General features: G+C 41.2%; 1 protein-coding gene across 1 annotated transcript in view; it reads left to right on the top strand.

The window, feature by feature from the left end:
* Positions 1-16,941, top strand: part of LOC140238332 (uncharacterized) — a 121,971-nt gene extending 105,030 nt beyond the window's left edge. Inside the window, exons 4-11 of the mRNA XM_072318267.1 lie at positions 8,917-8,989; positions 9,748-9,989; positions 10,591-10,735; positions 11,300-11,475; positions 12,567-12,770; positions 14,442-14,571; positions 15,410-15,865; positions 16,255-16,941. Of these exons, the coding sequence (XP_072174368.1) occupies positions 8,917-8,989; positions 9,748-9,989; positions 10,591-10,735; positions 11,300-11,475; positions 12,567-12,770; positions 14,442-14,571; positions 15,410-15,865; positions 16,255-16,541 (1,713 nt within the window). The 3' untranslated portion in view covers positions 16,542-16,941. The remainder of the gene's footprint in view (positions 1-8,916; positions 8,990-9,747; positions 9,990-10,590; positions 10,736-11,299; positions 11,476-12,566; positions 12,771-14,441; positions 14,572-15,409; positions 15,866-16,254) is intronic.
* Positions 16,942-17,351: the final 410 nt, after the last annotated feature.

Here is a 17,351-nt window from a genome sequence, read left to right as displayed (position 1 = left end):
ATCAGCACCACTGGCAACTGCACTGCTCAATATGGTAATGGTATACAGAAGTAGTCGTCATTAAAGCATTAAACTGATCATAGAGTCCCCTTAGCCGACTTCTCGTGCCGTTTCACCGAGTGTGGCATTTGATACACACAGCTTTACAGTATAACGGTATGTAGCTAGCAGAAAACACAGCTAACAGTATACATCTGCATGCAGTTGGATGATTTCCACTGGATTGGATATCTACTTGTATCTCCTGCTTTTTGTAGAATAAGGCTAAAAATCCCGGAGTGGCCTATTTACTCGGGGCAAACGTAAAGAAGTTGTTTTTCTCTCTCTCTCTCTCTCTCTTCTTCTTCTTTCTTTCTTTGTGCAAACTGAGATGCAATGGTATCATAATCTAGTTGCTTGACAGTGGAAACTAAACATAAAGAATATGAAAGTCTTTACACTCACACAACACACACACACACACATACACACATTCTTGTAAGATGTTTCAATCAGGGATATGATAGTTTGCATAGATAAAAGGACATATTCCATTATTTGTTTCTGGAAAAATAATTATTTTTTTTCCCGATAAACTGACTGATTGAAATTGAAAACCATAAAAAATTACTTAGCAAGTGAAAAGCAAGGTTCATGTATATAGGTTTATGCACAAAAATTGAGGATACATGTAAAATTTTTCAAATTTCTCCATTTGAATAGCATGAAAACTTTTCAGTTTTCATTTTGGCAAAAATTCAAATAGCAAAAATTCAAAATTGTTTGAAGCAATTTTTGGGCAAAGCTATCTCTCATTAAAGTGTTCTTGAAAATATTGTATTGTATTGGGGGGTAATGCACAGTGGAAAAAGAAAATAACCTGACATCCCCGAAATGTACCCTTTTACCGTGGAAATGTCCAGTTAGGGTCAACAGTATCTGAACAGAAAATATTTAATGCAACTGCCCACCCCGAGGCAAGGAGAAAGAGGAGGTTTGCTTTGGCAATGATACAGTAGCTAACCTCTTCCTGGTCAAGTGTGCGTTGTTTGGGAGGACATCAACTACACAAGATGGAAGCTGTCGCTCTCAAGTAGCTAGCCGCTGAGCTTCTTGTTCGTATATCCTCTCTGTTGCGAGTATTCGGCTGTGGTTTTTCTCAGCATCACATGTCAGGATCGTGCTAATGTCATGCATACAATATAATGCAATACTATTGGGCACGTCCTTTGCAGTCTTCTTATTTCTCACTTTATTTATGTATATTTTTTATGGATGGGGGTGGAGGGAGGGATTTGTTACAGAAATGCCCGTGGTGCTGGGGCTGTTTTATGTGTATGTCACTAAACGTTTACCAATGTGTATGGATTTCTGCAAGCAGCAAGAGTATTTGAATAATATTATTCTTTTCTTCAATGTAAAAAAAAAAAGAATGAATGAGAGAGTGCATGAAATCCAAAAGAAAACTAACAGAATAGCCCCAAACTTGCCAGAGTTAAAAACATGATTACAACAAATGCACTGTAGATGATAGATATTGATATAACAATCTTCTCAAGATAAGGGGTACAATCTAAACAATGTTGTATACCAGGGTTTTAAAAACCTGAGCTTACATAGTTTTGATATCAACTTACTCTAAACTTTATGAAAGACATTAAATACACCGATGAAATTGAATACTCATTGTCATCCATTATTGAATAGAATTCTGGTCCAGACCAAAGACTGTCCTACGCTTTCCTATTGCAAATTGCAAAATTGTTAAGGAACCTAATGTAAGGCGACTGCTTCCGCTCAGAGAAGATGAAATATCAAATTTGATTATCGCATTTCCTCACGCGATGCCAGATATCCTTGCATGAAAGGACGGATATTGATGCAATCCATTTCTTGCGCCAAATATATTCGCAAGTGTTCCCAGCCAGCTCCCCCATGCTAAAAATTTCACTAATGAAAGTCTGTCCAGCATCGGTGTGCCTCCTTTTGCACACAGCCAGTGTTTGGCTCTGTCGCCATGACGATGACCGTCAGGCGTCTGTGTGCAATGTGTGCAGTGTCAATACAGTAACACACAAACCCGTACACACACTCTCTCTCTCTCTCTCTCTCTCTCTCTCTCTCTCTCTCTCCATTTTTTCCTCTTCTGTTTTCTCCTACTCTTGCATCTTTCTTTTTATCTGCCTACATCTGTATATGATTGTCTTCTCATTTCCTGTCTTCTTCTTTACCTGCATGTAACCATTCTTTCTCTCATTCTTCCGATTTCTTTATACACATCACTATTTGCCCGTTTTATTTTCTGGTCTGTCAGTATGAGTCTATTTCTGTTCCCTTTTGTGTTAGCCATGCCTTTTCTTTATGACGTAGAGATACTTCATGTATCATTCACATCCACTTGACATGCAGTCATTGAATTATCTTATCAGCATATATTGCATTTTTTCCATAAAGATGGGAATACTGTCATTGTAGAGGATTTGGGGAGCTGCCTGTTTTAGCTGGGCTCATTTAGATTGTGGCCATAAATCAACTCAATTGGTTTGACCATAGAGAGCAGTGGCGATGCTCTGTGGGCTCGTTGAGAGCAGTGCTTGGGTTTGCGACGTGGCCAAGTGCGACGCACAGCTACTGCTCGCACCGGTAACCAGGTAACGGGATGCTGGTGAGGAGAATTCCACATCCTGTCTCGGTGCGAGGCATTGTGCCCACCGAGAAGTCATCATTCATCCAGAATGGTTCGTCGTGCCTCCAAAAGATGGAATGATAAACTATGGTGGCCTTTAAAAAAAACTACTGAAGACTGGAACAGAGTGCATACCTATATACACGTATGATTGATCTAGCTAGATATTTTCGGCGAGTTGTGAGAGGAGAGCATCACTCTTTTTTCTTCTTTTTTTTTCCCAGAGCCAGGTAAAAAGTTGATGAATGAATTTATCGCTGGAATGATTTGGTTGTCTGAGAGTGTGATGTCTATTTTTTTATATTGGTCTCTTTCCCCCGCCCCCCCCCCCCCCCCACGGATGGCGTAATTCACAGGTGGTGGCAGCATCGAGAGGAGTCGAGCTCCCATCTACTGTTTTCTGTTGGTGCCTAGAGTCCATGCTAGTCCTCTTCTAGCACCATGAGAAAGCAGTATCTGTGGGCCGCACCTTTCTCCACCCTCCTCCGCATCAGATGGAAGACTGCCAGACCCACCAATCTCTCTTCAGCATCACATCAAGATGACTGTGTCCATATTGTTGTGCACATTTCAAACAACTCTGAGATCTTAGTATAACATGGAGAAGAACTAAAAAAGGTCTTCATAGTATTTCACAATCGGAGGAAGAAAGATTTTATATTTTGTTGCTTGAAAAGAAATAAGGCAAGACTAAAATCTCAAGACCAGCATCCTGACAGTCCTGTATTAACTTGTGACAGAGAAAGATAACGGAATGTATGTTTTCTTTGCACAGACATTGGTATTTGCAGTTTTTTGATGACATAGTCTGTATCAAGATTTAGTCATTTTATATTATGTTTGTTGTTTGTGTAATCCCAGTTTATTAGGCTTTTTTTAAGTCACCAAGTCTTGATGTATATTTAGATGTTTGGGTTTTACCTCTCCCGTTATTGAAATCATATTGGAGTCTCAATAATAATGTTGATATTAGCAGCACAATGTATGTTACACAGCAAAGTGCGCACATACGAAAAAATGTATACGTTCGTATGTATAATGGCAGAATGTGCATGTATGTATGTATGTATGTATGTATGTGTGCATTTGTTGTGACCACAGTTTAGTCATAATTCCTCATATGTTGTACAAATTGCTTTGTAAGAATTTTAATCTGTGAATAAGAGGAAACATTTGCCTTTTATTTCAAAAGTGAAAGACAGGAATTTAAAGTATTGTTATGATGATAATAGATATGTTTTGATAATGAGGCTACAGAAATTATTAATTGTGGAAATAGTAATTATTCGCTAATGATAATTTGCTTGTCTTCCAGTATGTGGTCAACAAGGAATGTAGAGATCACCATATTCCTTGTTGACCGCACATTGCAAGACAAACAAACAAATCACTAGCCAGTGATTACATTTTGATACCTTGACCACTGCTGTGCTGTATTTTTAAAGTCCATTGTCACTGTATTCATCTATGCATGCCTTCCACTAACATCAAACGTTAAGTTTGAGCATGGACTCGGAGGAAGCCGACTCTGTAAGTGAAATTTGACAGAAGTGCACCGTTTGACACCTTCTGCACCTGTTAGCACACCTTTAGCTTCTATAGCCTGGTGGTTAAACGTGTGGCATGCTTTTTCCCCACAAACCACACCCACCTTCCTTTCCTTCCCTCCCTTTACTGATACCCGTGCCCCACCCCACCCCACCCCCTCCATTAACCCTTTGTGTGCATTGAGTGCTGTCTTTACTTACCCATACCCCCCCCCCCCCCCCCCACCCCACCCTACCCCCCTCCCTTAAATCCCTTGCCTGCTTGGAGTGCTGGTTGGCACAGAAGAACCCATTGTACACACTGTCCAAAGTTCTTGACACAGAAAGGGTTAAATTCAGTTACCGGTAATCATTTTTCAGAATTGGCTATGCAATATACGCATCACACCTTATCTTTGCCCTGTTTCACAGTTTTTGATTATATTTTCTTATAACTCAAATGTATGTGTTTGAATGATTTTTCTTCCTTGCTGTTTTTTTTCTTCCTTGCCTATTCCTGTGTGCTTTATCTTTCTAAATCCTCACACTGAAAAACTACTATAATCACATATAGAAGCGATCTTTCAGAATTTTCTCTTTTGGATGCAATATCTGACAGTTTGCTTGTAGACTTGCACGCTTTTCCACTTTTTCTCCTTTATTGTCTAGTTTGAAATATAGGGCAAGAATGTACTTTCCTCTATCTCTCTATTATATGACAGCACAAAAATGTGTATAATGTTTGAAGATCATGATTTCTCACCTGTTAGAAATGACTGAGTGAAGTGTTACCTCTGTGTCTTGACTTTGGTGGTATATGATGCTGTCATACTCTTGCTATGTGTTCATAGATCATGTTGCACACTACATAGTGCTCTTACCTATTCTTAGCACATTGTTTTAAATGTTTGCTTGCTCTGTGCACAAGCACACATTTTAATGGGATACGGCAGAAATATTAGAGTATTTTGTTAGAGAGCAGATAGTCCAAGCCATGGAATCAATTGTAAAGCAAGAAAAAAAAAAGTCTGTATAGGATGTGGACAGAAAAAAACAACAACAAACAAAAATAAACAATGAAGCAATATGTCCATCAATACTTTGGATTGTCATCGAATTTCTGTGAGCCAAGAATCTTATTTCCATTTACCGTTCATACCTTCCCAATGCATGACTATTTCATGGAAATGCTTCTTGATTTGAAATATTGTGTGTATTGAGGTAATATCATGATTAATTCAGGGAAGAGAAAAAAATATATATATTTCCAGTGAATACACTCCTCATTTGTAGTTTTGAATCTAATTTCTCTGTCCACTTGATACTGACAGATACTGCAATGACAGCAATGAAATTAATTCTTAGTATCAAACTAATTAGTTCATAGCGGGGCATTGTTATGAAAGCATCATGCAGAGAGGGAGAGAACAATCATACAGTTACTACGTAATTACAAAACATGATTTTTTTTCCCCCCCTGTGCTACCACCACTAATCAACCATCCTCCCGGCAGCATTACGCATGCATGTCTTTGCCATAAATTGATGAGATTGTTACAGAATCGTATGTTTTTTAGTGAATAGATATGCTGAATGAGGAGAGAGAATTGAGGCAATTATGAATACTTTTTTTTCGGGGGGGGGGGGGGAGAAGAGCTCAGAGAAGAATGTAACAGCATGTGACAGCTACATAATCATCAGAGTCACCCTACTGTTTAAGAAATGAGATGGTTGTACAAAAAAAAAGGAAAGAAGGATCAATATGAGCATTTGGTACATCTGTATGTATGTGTATCATCGGCTGAGAGCCAGAAGGGCGCTGTCAGGTTCTAAGATTTGAGAGTAAATGAAAACGAAACAATCAATTGTCGTGAAATAAAAAGTTTATTTTGTCAAAAGTGGGTGGATTTGTAAGCATTGTTCTGAACATCGGGTAAAGTAGTGCCCTTGTGGTTTTGATTTTTGACATTTTACTGAAAACAAAAATAATTTGAAATTGACACTATAATGTAGAGGAGATTAAGCTCTACAATGTCATACCAATAATTTGATACCCCCCCCCCCAAAAAAAAAAAATGCAATAATGGGCTTCTGATTCTCAGCCAATGATATAATGAATATAATGGAAAAAAATGTCATATTCATTGAAACAGTTCTGGAAAGAAAGAGGATGAGAAAGATAGAATGATAGTAAAGATGAACAAAATGGACAGATAGGTAGATAGAGAGACAAAGACAAAGAGAAGGGAGAGGTGGTAAAGATGAATCAATACATCTAGACAAAGAATAAGAGAGATAGAAAGGAAGAGGAAGAGATGATGGTAAAAAAGAAATACCTTATAGAAAGATAAATGGAAATTTCAGAGAGAAGGTAGAGATGATATAGATTAGAAATATAAGAATAGAAAGAAATATAGCTGGCAGACAGAAAGAAAGACAGGTATATTGACAGAGATAGAGATATATGTAGATAGAGAAAGAGATAGATGTTAGATAGATAGATAGATAAAGATAGATAGATAGATAGATAGATAGATAGATAGATAGATAGATAGATAGATAGATAGAGATATATATAGATAAAGAGAGAAAGAGATAGATTAGATGGAGAGATAATAGATAAAGAGAGAAAGAGATAGATAGATTAGATAGAGATATATATGTATAGATAAAGAGAGAAAGAGACAGAGCAGAGACAGAGGAGAGAAGACGGGCAATAGCTTGATTAAAAAAAAGGTCAATACTCCCAGGTCTGTGTTGTGAGGCTCCATGCGTTGTTCATGACTCTTCAAATGTCATTTTAATTGGCTGTGCCAGAGGGAAGTTTGATCAATGCAAGACAGAGGAGACCGCTAATGCGGCAGACCCAGCTCAACAAAGGAGCCCGTTAACCCTCTGACTACCGGTAGAGACTCCTGGCACGCTCCCATTAAATGTCTGGGAGACATTGTGACATCTAGAATAGAAACACTTGCTGGTGCCACAGTGTGTGAATGATGCAAATTACCTTTTAATAGATAACCACAGAATTCCCATATCCATGCCTCAATAAATAGGTTTCGAGAACCAACACTGGAGTAGTGTATCGATGTCGATACTTTTCGAGGCAAGAAAGTAAGATAGATAGTAAAACAGAATGTGAGATATACACCAAGACCGCAAAGATTCAGTAGAACCTGTTCATGTACTCTAGAAGTGTACTTGACTAGTGCTTGTATTGCTGTAAAATGTGCTGCATGCAAGGCAATGCTGATTTGTGTATGGTAGTGGAGAATTTTCTTTTATGACCAAATTAAAAAAAAAGAAAAAGAAAAAAAAATTGTGGGAGTGGTAGAGAGTGTTACACTCGGCCTGCTCCCAATTTATCAATGGCACGAGTTGACAAATTTGTGTGATTAGATTACGGCAGAAACGTCAAATCGCCTTTGTGATCGACCCAAATGAGAGGGGTTTAGAGCGAGGTGGGCAGACCTGACAGAAATTTTGTGAAACGCCATTTTCCAATTTGCCAGCAATTTTGGGCTGGCTGTGAATGCGTTCCTCCCTGAGCCTGTGCAAGTAAGAGGTGGTTGGTTGAATAGCTGGCCCTGAAAGTCTTTAAAACACACAATGGGACCACAACTGCACTGTTTAGACAGGGAAAGAGGAGGAAGAGATGGGTGAGATTGGGTGCGAATGTAGACGAGTGTAAAACGTGGGACATGGGGGGGGGGGGGACAAGTTGGTGGCGGGGGGGGGGGAGGAGGGGAGGAGGGAGGGTGATGAGGGAGACCACAGAGTAAAAAGATAATGTGGTATTAGTAGCTGACCCAATCTTTCATTGCTACCTCTTTCTTTTTTTTTTGTGTAGAGTTGCCATGACATTCAGAACTTGCAATATTTATGATATATCTTAAACCAGAGAGAGACTCAAAGAGATATAGCATATATGATTTTATTTTGATGTTATACATTAAAGACCTAGTAGTGTGGGGTTTCTTGGGTGGCAGGATTCATTCGTTGCCCATCTTGACATGTTCATAAACCACGAATAGCACCAGTCAGCGAATATGTGCATCTAAGCATTATACTTATTGGAACGTTCAGTTCCAGTGAAGATTCTTTAGCTGTGTGTACTTATACACAGAGAGCAGTTATAAAGCCGTACATAATTAGTTACGGGGATTCTCAAATATATCTGAGCTGGGCCAGCCTTTCAACTCCATGATATCCCCACGCTGTGGGGCCTTTAAAGGATGAGAGAATTTGATTTTGCACAACAAGAGTTACATGGCTATCGGGAACTGACATAAAAAGGGCACATGAATTCTCAAGACAAAGTCGAAGGAAGTAATGCCCAGTCAATTTCTCAGGTGACAACAATGTGTCCATGACGTAAACAGAGAGAGATGGAGAGAAAGAGAGAACGAGCGAAAGAGAAGAGAGAGAAAAAAAAAATGAGAATGAGATGAAGAGGGAGGCAGCTGTACGGGGAGAGAAGTCATGCTGATTGTATGGACGTGACAGGAAGTGAAAACTGCCATGTATTCAATGTGCTGGGGAACATGAATGCAAAGTTTATGCTCCCCTGCATGATTGGAGAAAGTCCTTTGCAGTCACCCCTCCCTTCCCCTCCCCCTGTCCCTTTTGAGGGGCAATGACCCGCAGTCAATTCATGTTAACTAGCCCTCTCTCTGTTCTCCCTTTCTATCTATCTTTCTTTCTTTCTTTATTCACCATCTTCAGCTGAGGAGGTCAGAGGTGCAGAAGAAGAAGGAAACCGAGGAAGCTTTGACAAAGATATGCAAGGACGAATTAGGTGAGCTTCACTTACGGTAGAGTCTTTCCTTGTATGTTGGTCTCGTGTCTGCCTCACAGATTATATCTTTAAAAAGTCTGCATTTCAAATTTTTGTTCCCAACATATAAGGACACCTTACATTCCTCAAATTTGTAGAAAGTCTGGATAAATTTTTGACGGACAGTGCTACGGCTAATACTGTGTTTTTTATGTTTCCATTGTAGTTAAAGAATAATGCAAGTTAAATCTATCTTATCGACAAGTTAACATGTATCTCAAGATCGAGTAGTTTACTCAAGTTTATCACTAAAAGCCTTGTAGATGTAAGATAGGAAGTAGAGGGATGGATGTGGTTTGCCTGTGATAGGATATGGATATTGTCCAGATCATGAAATCTTTATTGCTTTCATTAGTAGAACATCTGTTTTGTTTTGTTTTTTTTTTTTTTTTTTAATGACTGAGTTTGAATTTCCAGCACTATGTTAATATGGACTCCTCTATGATGATTTTTTCTCTTGTGGATGTGTCAAAAATCTTAATGTCTTTTAGTGTTTGAATTCTTAAAATCTCATACTTTGTCTTGTGACCAAGCTGTGGATTATGATGATGCTTTTATCAAGAGTCACGAATAGTAGTGAGAAGCAGTGATGTGCCAATACATATTAGTAGAAGACAAATGCATTGCTAAGCCTTGGTGGCCACAAGCAAGGAAAACAGGCAACCCAATAGATAAATCTTTTCATCATGTGTCAATCTTTTAACATGTTGCCATTTCAGAGAGAGAAAGGGAGGAGGCACTGACCAAAAAGGCCCAAGAGAGGGCAGCAGAGAGGGAGAGGCAGAAGGAGGAGAAGCAGAAGGCAGCCGGGGAGGAGGAGCCGGCGTTGATTGAGGGGCACAACGTCCTGAGCACCATCCCCAGCAGGGCGGAGACGGGCCTGTCCGAGGGGTCGGCCTTTGAGCCCCATGATGCCACGGGTGTCCTGATGGAGGAAGGGGAGGATACCATCCAGGAAGAGGTTCGTCAAATTCCTGCAGAAGTTTAAATTTTTGTATATTTCGTGTGACATGAAAGTGGCACGCAATTAAAAGGAAATGAATAATTTGCCTATTGAAATTTTGCCTGAAATACTGTTTGATTCTTAGAAGAAAAAAAAAACGTGAAATTCATCTTGCTAGTTGTAGACTACATGTATATGGTTATAAAGAAGTAGTTCTTTGCAATGTCTATCGTAGTTCCCCCCCCTTTTTTCCCCCACAGCGAATGACCACCCAGGTACTAGGTGTATGTGTGGTATGAATAGGATATTAAGATTGGAATTTCCCAAAGTGCTGAAGCAGAGATTAGACTGAAAAAACATTGAGGTCCTTTTTTGTTGTTGTTTTAAAAGCCAGGATACATACATATTTCATTGTGTGAAAATCTTGTCAAAACTCGAAAAAGAGCACTAAAATGGAGATATTTCAACAGTTTCCTTCAGTCATGAATCTATTCAAGTTAACCCCTGTTGTTGGATGAATTAAATGAAGAAGTCTCCATATGCACAGCCCACCTGTCCATCATCCTAAAGTTTAAACAAGTGTTCCTCCCGTCTCTGATCATTGCAACAAAATCTGCAGGTGACTTTTGATGAGCTCCCATCCCACAAGCAGAAGCTCTATGGCCTGTTTGGTCAGGAGGAGGCTGAGTACTTCCTTCACCCAAGGATCGAGCCAGAGCGAAGGAAGGTCATCCGAGTGCCCCACGCGGTCAAGCAACTTGGAGGTAATGTGGTACCCTCAACATATATATGTCCGCTTGGTCTTGTACCTCATGTCCAATAGTAGTAATAGCAGGGAGAGGTAGTACCTAAGTGGCATGATTTCTCTTTCGCAGCAGGGTGTAACACACACTTTGGTCACCAGTTAGAAGATTTTTCCTAGAATAAAAATGTCAAATATGTAAGTTGGTATAGCACTAGAGAACCGACTTTTGTATTTATTCAAAAGTTGACATGCATATCAACAGATCATGGACTGTTCTTTGTTACCTTCGATCAATTTTGACCATTTTATTCTATTATGTTTTAGCAGCATAATTTATTTTTTTACGGTAATTTGTTTATTGATTCTATTTTTAATCGTATTAATTTCGTGAAGATATAATGATTTTGTTTGATTACTTGATAAAAAGACACAAATGTGTATTTACAAAAAGAAATTATGTACATGTCAAGAACAATTGTGTGTTGATTGAAATATAGGAAAAAAAGAAACACTTGCATCCTCTCTTTAATAATCACATTGTAGATTCTTCATATTGAGATTCTCATTATCTGCGTGTCCACAGGCAGGGCTGGTGCAGACACTTTGTGGGATGCGCTGCGAGACCGGTCAAAGGTCAAGCTCCAGTATGCCGACGCACGCATCCCGCTAGAACTGAAAGACGCCTACGGGGCCTTTGTGAGGGAGTGCTTGACAAAGAACAAAACGGTTGCCAAGAGGAGTTTCTACAGCGAAACAGAGGTAAGAAAGAGAAGACCGGAGCAAGAAGGTAACTTGATTGCATCTATCTCTGTCTTAGTCTTTGGGGGTTTCCCCCTTTTGATCTGTATGGCACCATGGGCGTGGGCGAGGCTGTTTGCCGAAACTACTAATCACCTAAGTAGTGTTCTGTCTGAAAAGTAATGAAATTATATTCGTATGATGGAGGTGAGGGGACACCCCCCCAAAAAAAAAAAAAAAAAAAGAAAAGGGGGGGAAAAAAGATGCACACTAAAGGTCGATGCATAGTCATAGTACAAGGATCTCACATTGATTAACAATGATGAAGGGCAATATTGATGATTTGTGTTAAGTTACCGCTGGGTTCCATTTCATTAAGATTTGATGTGGCAGCAACTCTCACTGCCTGATTGGATGTTGATACAAGTAGTTGCTACTCTGAGGAGAATTTGCTATCCTATTATTGTTTATGAAATGAGACCCCGGAAATTCCTTCACCTTGACTTGTCTGCTCTCACTAAACAGCTAGTGCATTATTCTCCACTCAAATTCTCCTCATATATTTATCATCCTTCACTCTATTTTCTTCTTCTTCTTTGTCTTCATCTTCCATCCCAACTGGATTTTCCTCCATACCTCTGCCTCCTCCTCCTAAACACATCTTACCTTTGCATTTTCCTCCTCCTACCAACCGAAATCAAACTCATCCCCTCTTTGGCATACTCCTCTCTTCCGACCAAACTCTTCTTGTCCCTCCACATTTTCCTCCCCATCCTCCTACCAACCAAACTCAAACTTATCCTCCCTTTGCATATTCCTATCTTCCTACCAATCTCATCTTCTTCTCACCATCCTCCGCTCCTTTGCCTCCTCCTCCTCCTGAACACATCATCCCTGTGCATTTTCATCCTCCTCCTTCGAACCAAACTCAAACTCACCCTCCCTTGGCATATTCCTGTTTTTACTATTTACTCCCCATCCTCATCCTAACAACCAAACTCAAACTTATCCTTATCTTCCTACCAATCTCATCTTCCCCTCACCATCTTCCCCACCCCTCCCCCTTCCTCCCCACTCCTTCCCACCACTCCACCCCATCCTACCCCACCCAGGTGCCCGACAGTGAGAAGCTGCAGGACAACAGCTACAGGGAGCGGGTGAAGGAGATCCAGCGCCGGATGGAGCTCATGTTCCGGGCGGCCGTCGCCAACGAGGACAAGACCGGGGTGCTGCTCTATAACAACCCCATGCCAGACTTCAACAACCTTGAGGGCCATGAAGGGCCCCTCAGATACCTGCCCTCATGGATTCAAGTGGTCAGTGTGTGGCACCAAATCATAGAAATCAAGTAGGATGTGTGTCAGATAATAATAATTACAGGTGTGTTTTATGCAAGGAAACCCTGTTATGACGAGCTCACTTATGATGAGGTACTGCTTTTGATGAGGTGAATTCTGCATTCCCAGTTTTCCATTACTTGGGATTTTCACGCATTGAACTTCTCCTTCACATCATTGAGTTCAGAAAACATGCTGTTGTTGCCCTGATCACTGGAATCAAAACCACAATTACTGGTACAATTGTTCTCTAAACTAAAGGTATGGTGAGAGGCTCCAGCTGCATTAGTTTGTGATGCACCACGTCAGTCTTTCAGGGAGGAGTATGATCTTGAAAACTTGACGAAGAACATTTATTGTACTGGTCTGAACATGAAACGACTAGGTTCTTTTCAGGACTTTACTCATCCAAGGAAGAGTCTATGTAGTCTACGTATGTAGTTCACCACCTACCAATGGAGCTAGTCCACACTAACAGGGCACTCACTCCGCTCCCTGACGCGAATTTTTGCCAGGTTGCCACCTCCAGGCACACACACACATGCTATGCCCAGTCACCTTTAATGGTCAGCTTCCTAACAGCTACACCCAAGCACACCTTGGTAGAGAAGAGTGCTTTATAGGGTAAATGTCATATTCAAAAGATGCAAATGCTGTGGTAGGACTTGAACCATAGACCCTCTTGTTGAGAGCTCAGTGTGCAATCCCCTAGACCACAGCATCTGTAGATACTAGCACTCCTAGACATGAAGTTGGTATTAGATCATCATCTTTCCCCCTCCAGCCCCCCCTCCGCTGGATCCATGGCCCGTCAATTGATTTCCGTTAATCCATTTCCAGACATCTAAGCCAATCTGCTACCAAAACACAGTGGGTAATTTCAAGTTCGGTGCTAGTGCTAGTGCTAGTGCTAGCCCCCAAATAACAGCATTAAATCGAGCTCCAACACCGACGGTCAGATTAACGAGGCGATACCGATCAAAATTATCGATCACCAGCACTAGGTGTTGGAATCGCAGCACCGCGAGCTCCGCGGGAATTGCGCGACGAAAAAAAGTGATTGCGTGTCATTACAGTCAAATACTGAAAAATGTAGCTAAAATTGCTTAGTTTTAGACATATAGTGAGGAAGATGGATTAAAATGCCACAAATTTCATCACTTCTTTAAAACACAATTACCCTTATTTTGCTCTTAAGCTCAGATTTATAGAGCCATGTCGAGAGTGTTCGTGTACGTTAAGTGGGCGACCACTGCATTAGCGTAGACTTTGCACGTAAAACGTGCATCTATTACGGACGTGAATAAGAGTCTCGCACTGGCAACGCTAACACCAGCACCGAACTTGAAATGACGAAAATATTAATCCATAGGGGCTAGTGTTAGTCAATGGCGAAAAAGCACGTAAATCGCTAACACAAACGGCGGAGCTCGGTTCAGCAGACGACATTCAACACCGAGCCCAGCACCAGCAACCAGAAATACGTCATAATTTTGAGGTCAACTCCCAACACCGACGTGATTTCAAGTTCGATTTTATTGCCGGTGCTAGTGCTGAGATAGCACTAGCACTAGCACTAGCACTAGCACCGAACTTGAAATCACCCAGTGAGGGTTTTCCAGTAATCACTTTGCCCTCCGAATTTCACAGGATGATGGTGATGACGATACACTGAGTGAGGAGAAGGAGCTCGGCTACAAGAAATGGCTGCCAAGTGCCTCGGAGATGGAACAGATGGGACCCTTGTTGCTAGGAGACAATGTCACCAGCTACGACATCGGTAAGCAATTGCCTTTTGAGATTGCTGGATGAGGAGACTACTACACTTCATAACTTCATTTCGGACAACAACAAAACATGAAGAAAATCCAACATATTTTCACATTTCTAGCGTAATGAAAAAAACCATTGACTTACCTCTTTCAGAAAGCAGGTGGAATGATACTACCCATAACATATGTCAGTAACAGGTCGATAGAATGTGCACTTTTCATGAAAAAGGAAATTTTGTGGAATTATCCTTATAGTTTCTTTATCATGCTGTCCATAATGGTGTCATGAACCGTAGTAGTCTTCTTATTCAGGGTTGACAATGCAGAAACTGCAAAAAATTCATAACTTTTGAATCAATTGTCTGATTTTCCTCAAACTTTCACTAATATGTTCTCCTAGTATTGCTGCATTCACTCAATCCCCATTTACACTGTATATTTGGGATTTGGTTTCCTGTAAGTTAAAGTTTGCATTGAAGAAGGTGTATGACATTAATCCATTGCTTCCAGGAGCAAAGGACGCCCTATTATTACCGTCTGAAGAATTTTGGTATCTAAGTGGTATCAGGTTAATAGCAATCACCAAGAAAAAAGGTCAATGTTATAAACACTGCAAACATTGCAGCATCATCAAAATTGTGCGATAAGATATATCAGTCATCAAATGCAAGCTGCACGAACAGAATCTGGGGCAGAAAAACAGCTATTCTGATAAAACTTGTGAGGATACAGAATGTCTGACATTGCCTCCCAGTTGCTGATGTCATTAAGTGGTCTCCTGGTCAAATGTAAATGTATAAAATATTATTAATAGATCTGATTGTCTGCTTCCATCACTCAATCTAGACATGATCCAGGGAGACAGCGGTCGTCATGATGGCCTGGAAGGAGAGGAGGAGGAAGAGGAGGACAACCAATTCAAGGTGCTGGAAGATGACCCCCAGCTGGGCAGTCGGACGGTCAGCTCACAGTCCCTTCCGGACCTCGCCCTGGTCGACGAGGAAGACATTGACATCTACCCGCCCCACCCCCAGCACTCCCACCAGGGGGATGGGGACGGGCACCACCAGGCCCAGGGGGGAAGCCCAGGGGAGCCGGTGGATGGCTTGATGGGGGCCAAGGCTCCCAAGAAGACCAAGCTGGTCTTCCTCACTGAGAAGGACGCAACTTGTGAGGGCCACTTCATGGAGAACATCGCCGCCAAGGACACATCACGTGACCTAGTGACTGGTGCCAATGTGATGGAGGCGGGGTCAAACGAGAAGACCACGCCCCGGGAGGATCTCCCATCTAGCAGAAGAGGTGAATGCATCAACATTTTGCAGTCCCGATCACAACAGCAACTTCCCCTAATACAGCCTGTGAGAGTTAGTCCTGAGCACTCTGGCAGTTTGACTTGCCATTTTAGTAAATACTCCTAATTACAATTCTAAGTGAGATCAAATTGTTGTGTTTGCACATTAGGTGAGTAAAATGATGAAAAAAAGTTCAAGTTTCAGACTTTTCAGACAATGCACTGAGCAAGGTATTCTATGGGAACACTGTTTTGAATATTCATTATGTACTAATGGGTCAAGTTGTTTGATATACTTAATAGAAGTAGAAATGATATGTAGGAACAGTACCTGCAAGAAATAGATTTGATCTTTATCTCTATCTATCTGTCTGTCTTTCTGCATCACTCCGTACAGGTAAGCCAAAACTGCGATCACAAACAGCACCAGATGCCATCGGCAAGACAGCATCCACCAGCGGTTCCTCGAGAGGAGCCGGTCCCATCACGCCGCGGGATGGGCGGGCCAGCGACAGGAGGAGCCGCTGCCCGGGCAGCAGCAAGGGGAGCAGCTGGGAGCCGCTCACCATGACCGCGCTCACCGACCACAAGCCGGCCATCCAGCTCCTGGGCGGGGCGGACTTTGCTCACGGCCAGGAATTCATGTGGAAGCCCATCTTGTCTACGGCTCCCAAAGGATCGTAGCCACGCGTTGAAGGAAAGAGAAGTCTGCAACACCTTGAAAACTGTCTTTTACATGCCATGACTTTGAGTGTCTCTGCCCTTGTAATCCATGTGACTGTGATGAAATACTTCCCCAAAAAATCATTGTCTCATCGAGATCTGAGGCACGACTGAGAAGTCCGTCCATGTCTTCAGAGTACCGTCCTTTTCATATATATATCATGAGATCCATTACAAGTATGCAAGATTTATTTGATGTATTTTGTGCAGGTTTTGTATACAAAATTTTGTATTTGAAGCTTTAGTACTGTGCCAGTTATTCATTTCCATGCCACCCTCTAGTACAGAGATTAGTGGAGGTTGTGTAAATGAGCTCTGTGTGTTTGCTAATTTACATACACTAGTGTGAGATGTAGGAGTAGTGCAGTTTTTTGGTTTTTTTTCGGGGGGGGGGGGGGATGGTGGAATCAAAGTTGACGAGTTTGTTCGTGACATACTTTTTATGATAATTGTTTGTGTTAAGTGTTTTTTTTTGGGGGGGGGGGAGGGGGTAGGTTGGGAATTGCTGTTAGTGATGATGAAAGTCTGACACTAAGTGAATTCCCCCAAATTCACTACCCGGTAGCTGGATATTTGACAAACATTAGTCTGTGTTGTGATGATAGGAATAGTGATTTGTCCAACACAAAAAGAGATTTTACTCACCATGGGTGTCTCCTGTTTGGAACTTACATTTTTGGGGTTGTGTGTTTTTTTTTTTTGTACAGTGCACAAGAATCCAAGTGGCCCATTTTATGTTCAGCTGCTACTGTTTGTTTGTTTGTGTCTTGT

The sequence above is a fragment of the Diadema setosum genome, chromosome 2, assembly GCF_964275005.1.
Source record: "Diadema setosum chromosome 2, eeDiaSeto1, whole genome shotgun sequence".
In the NCBI taxonomy this organism is placed as follows: domain Eukaryota; kingdom Metazoa; phylum Echinodermata; class Echinoidea; order Diadematoida; family Diadematidae; genus Diadema; species Diadema setosum.
This window is presented reverse-complemented; position numbering and strand designations above follow the sequence as displayed.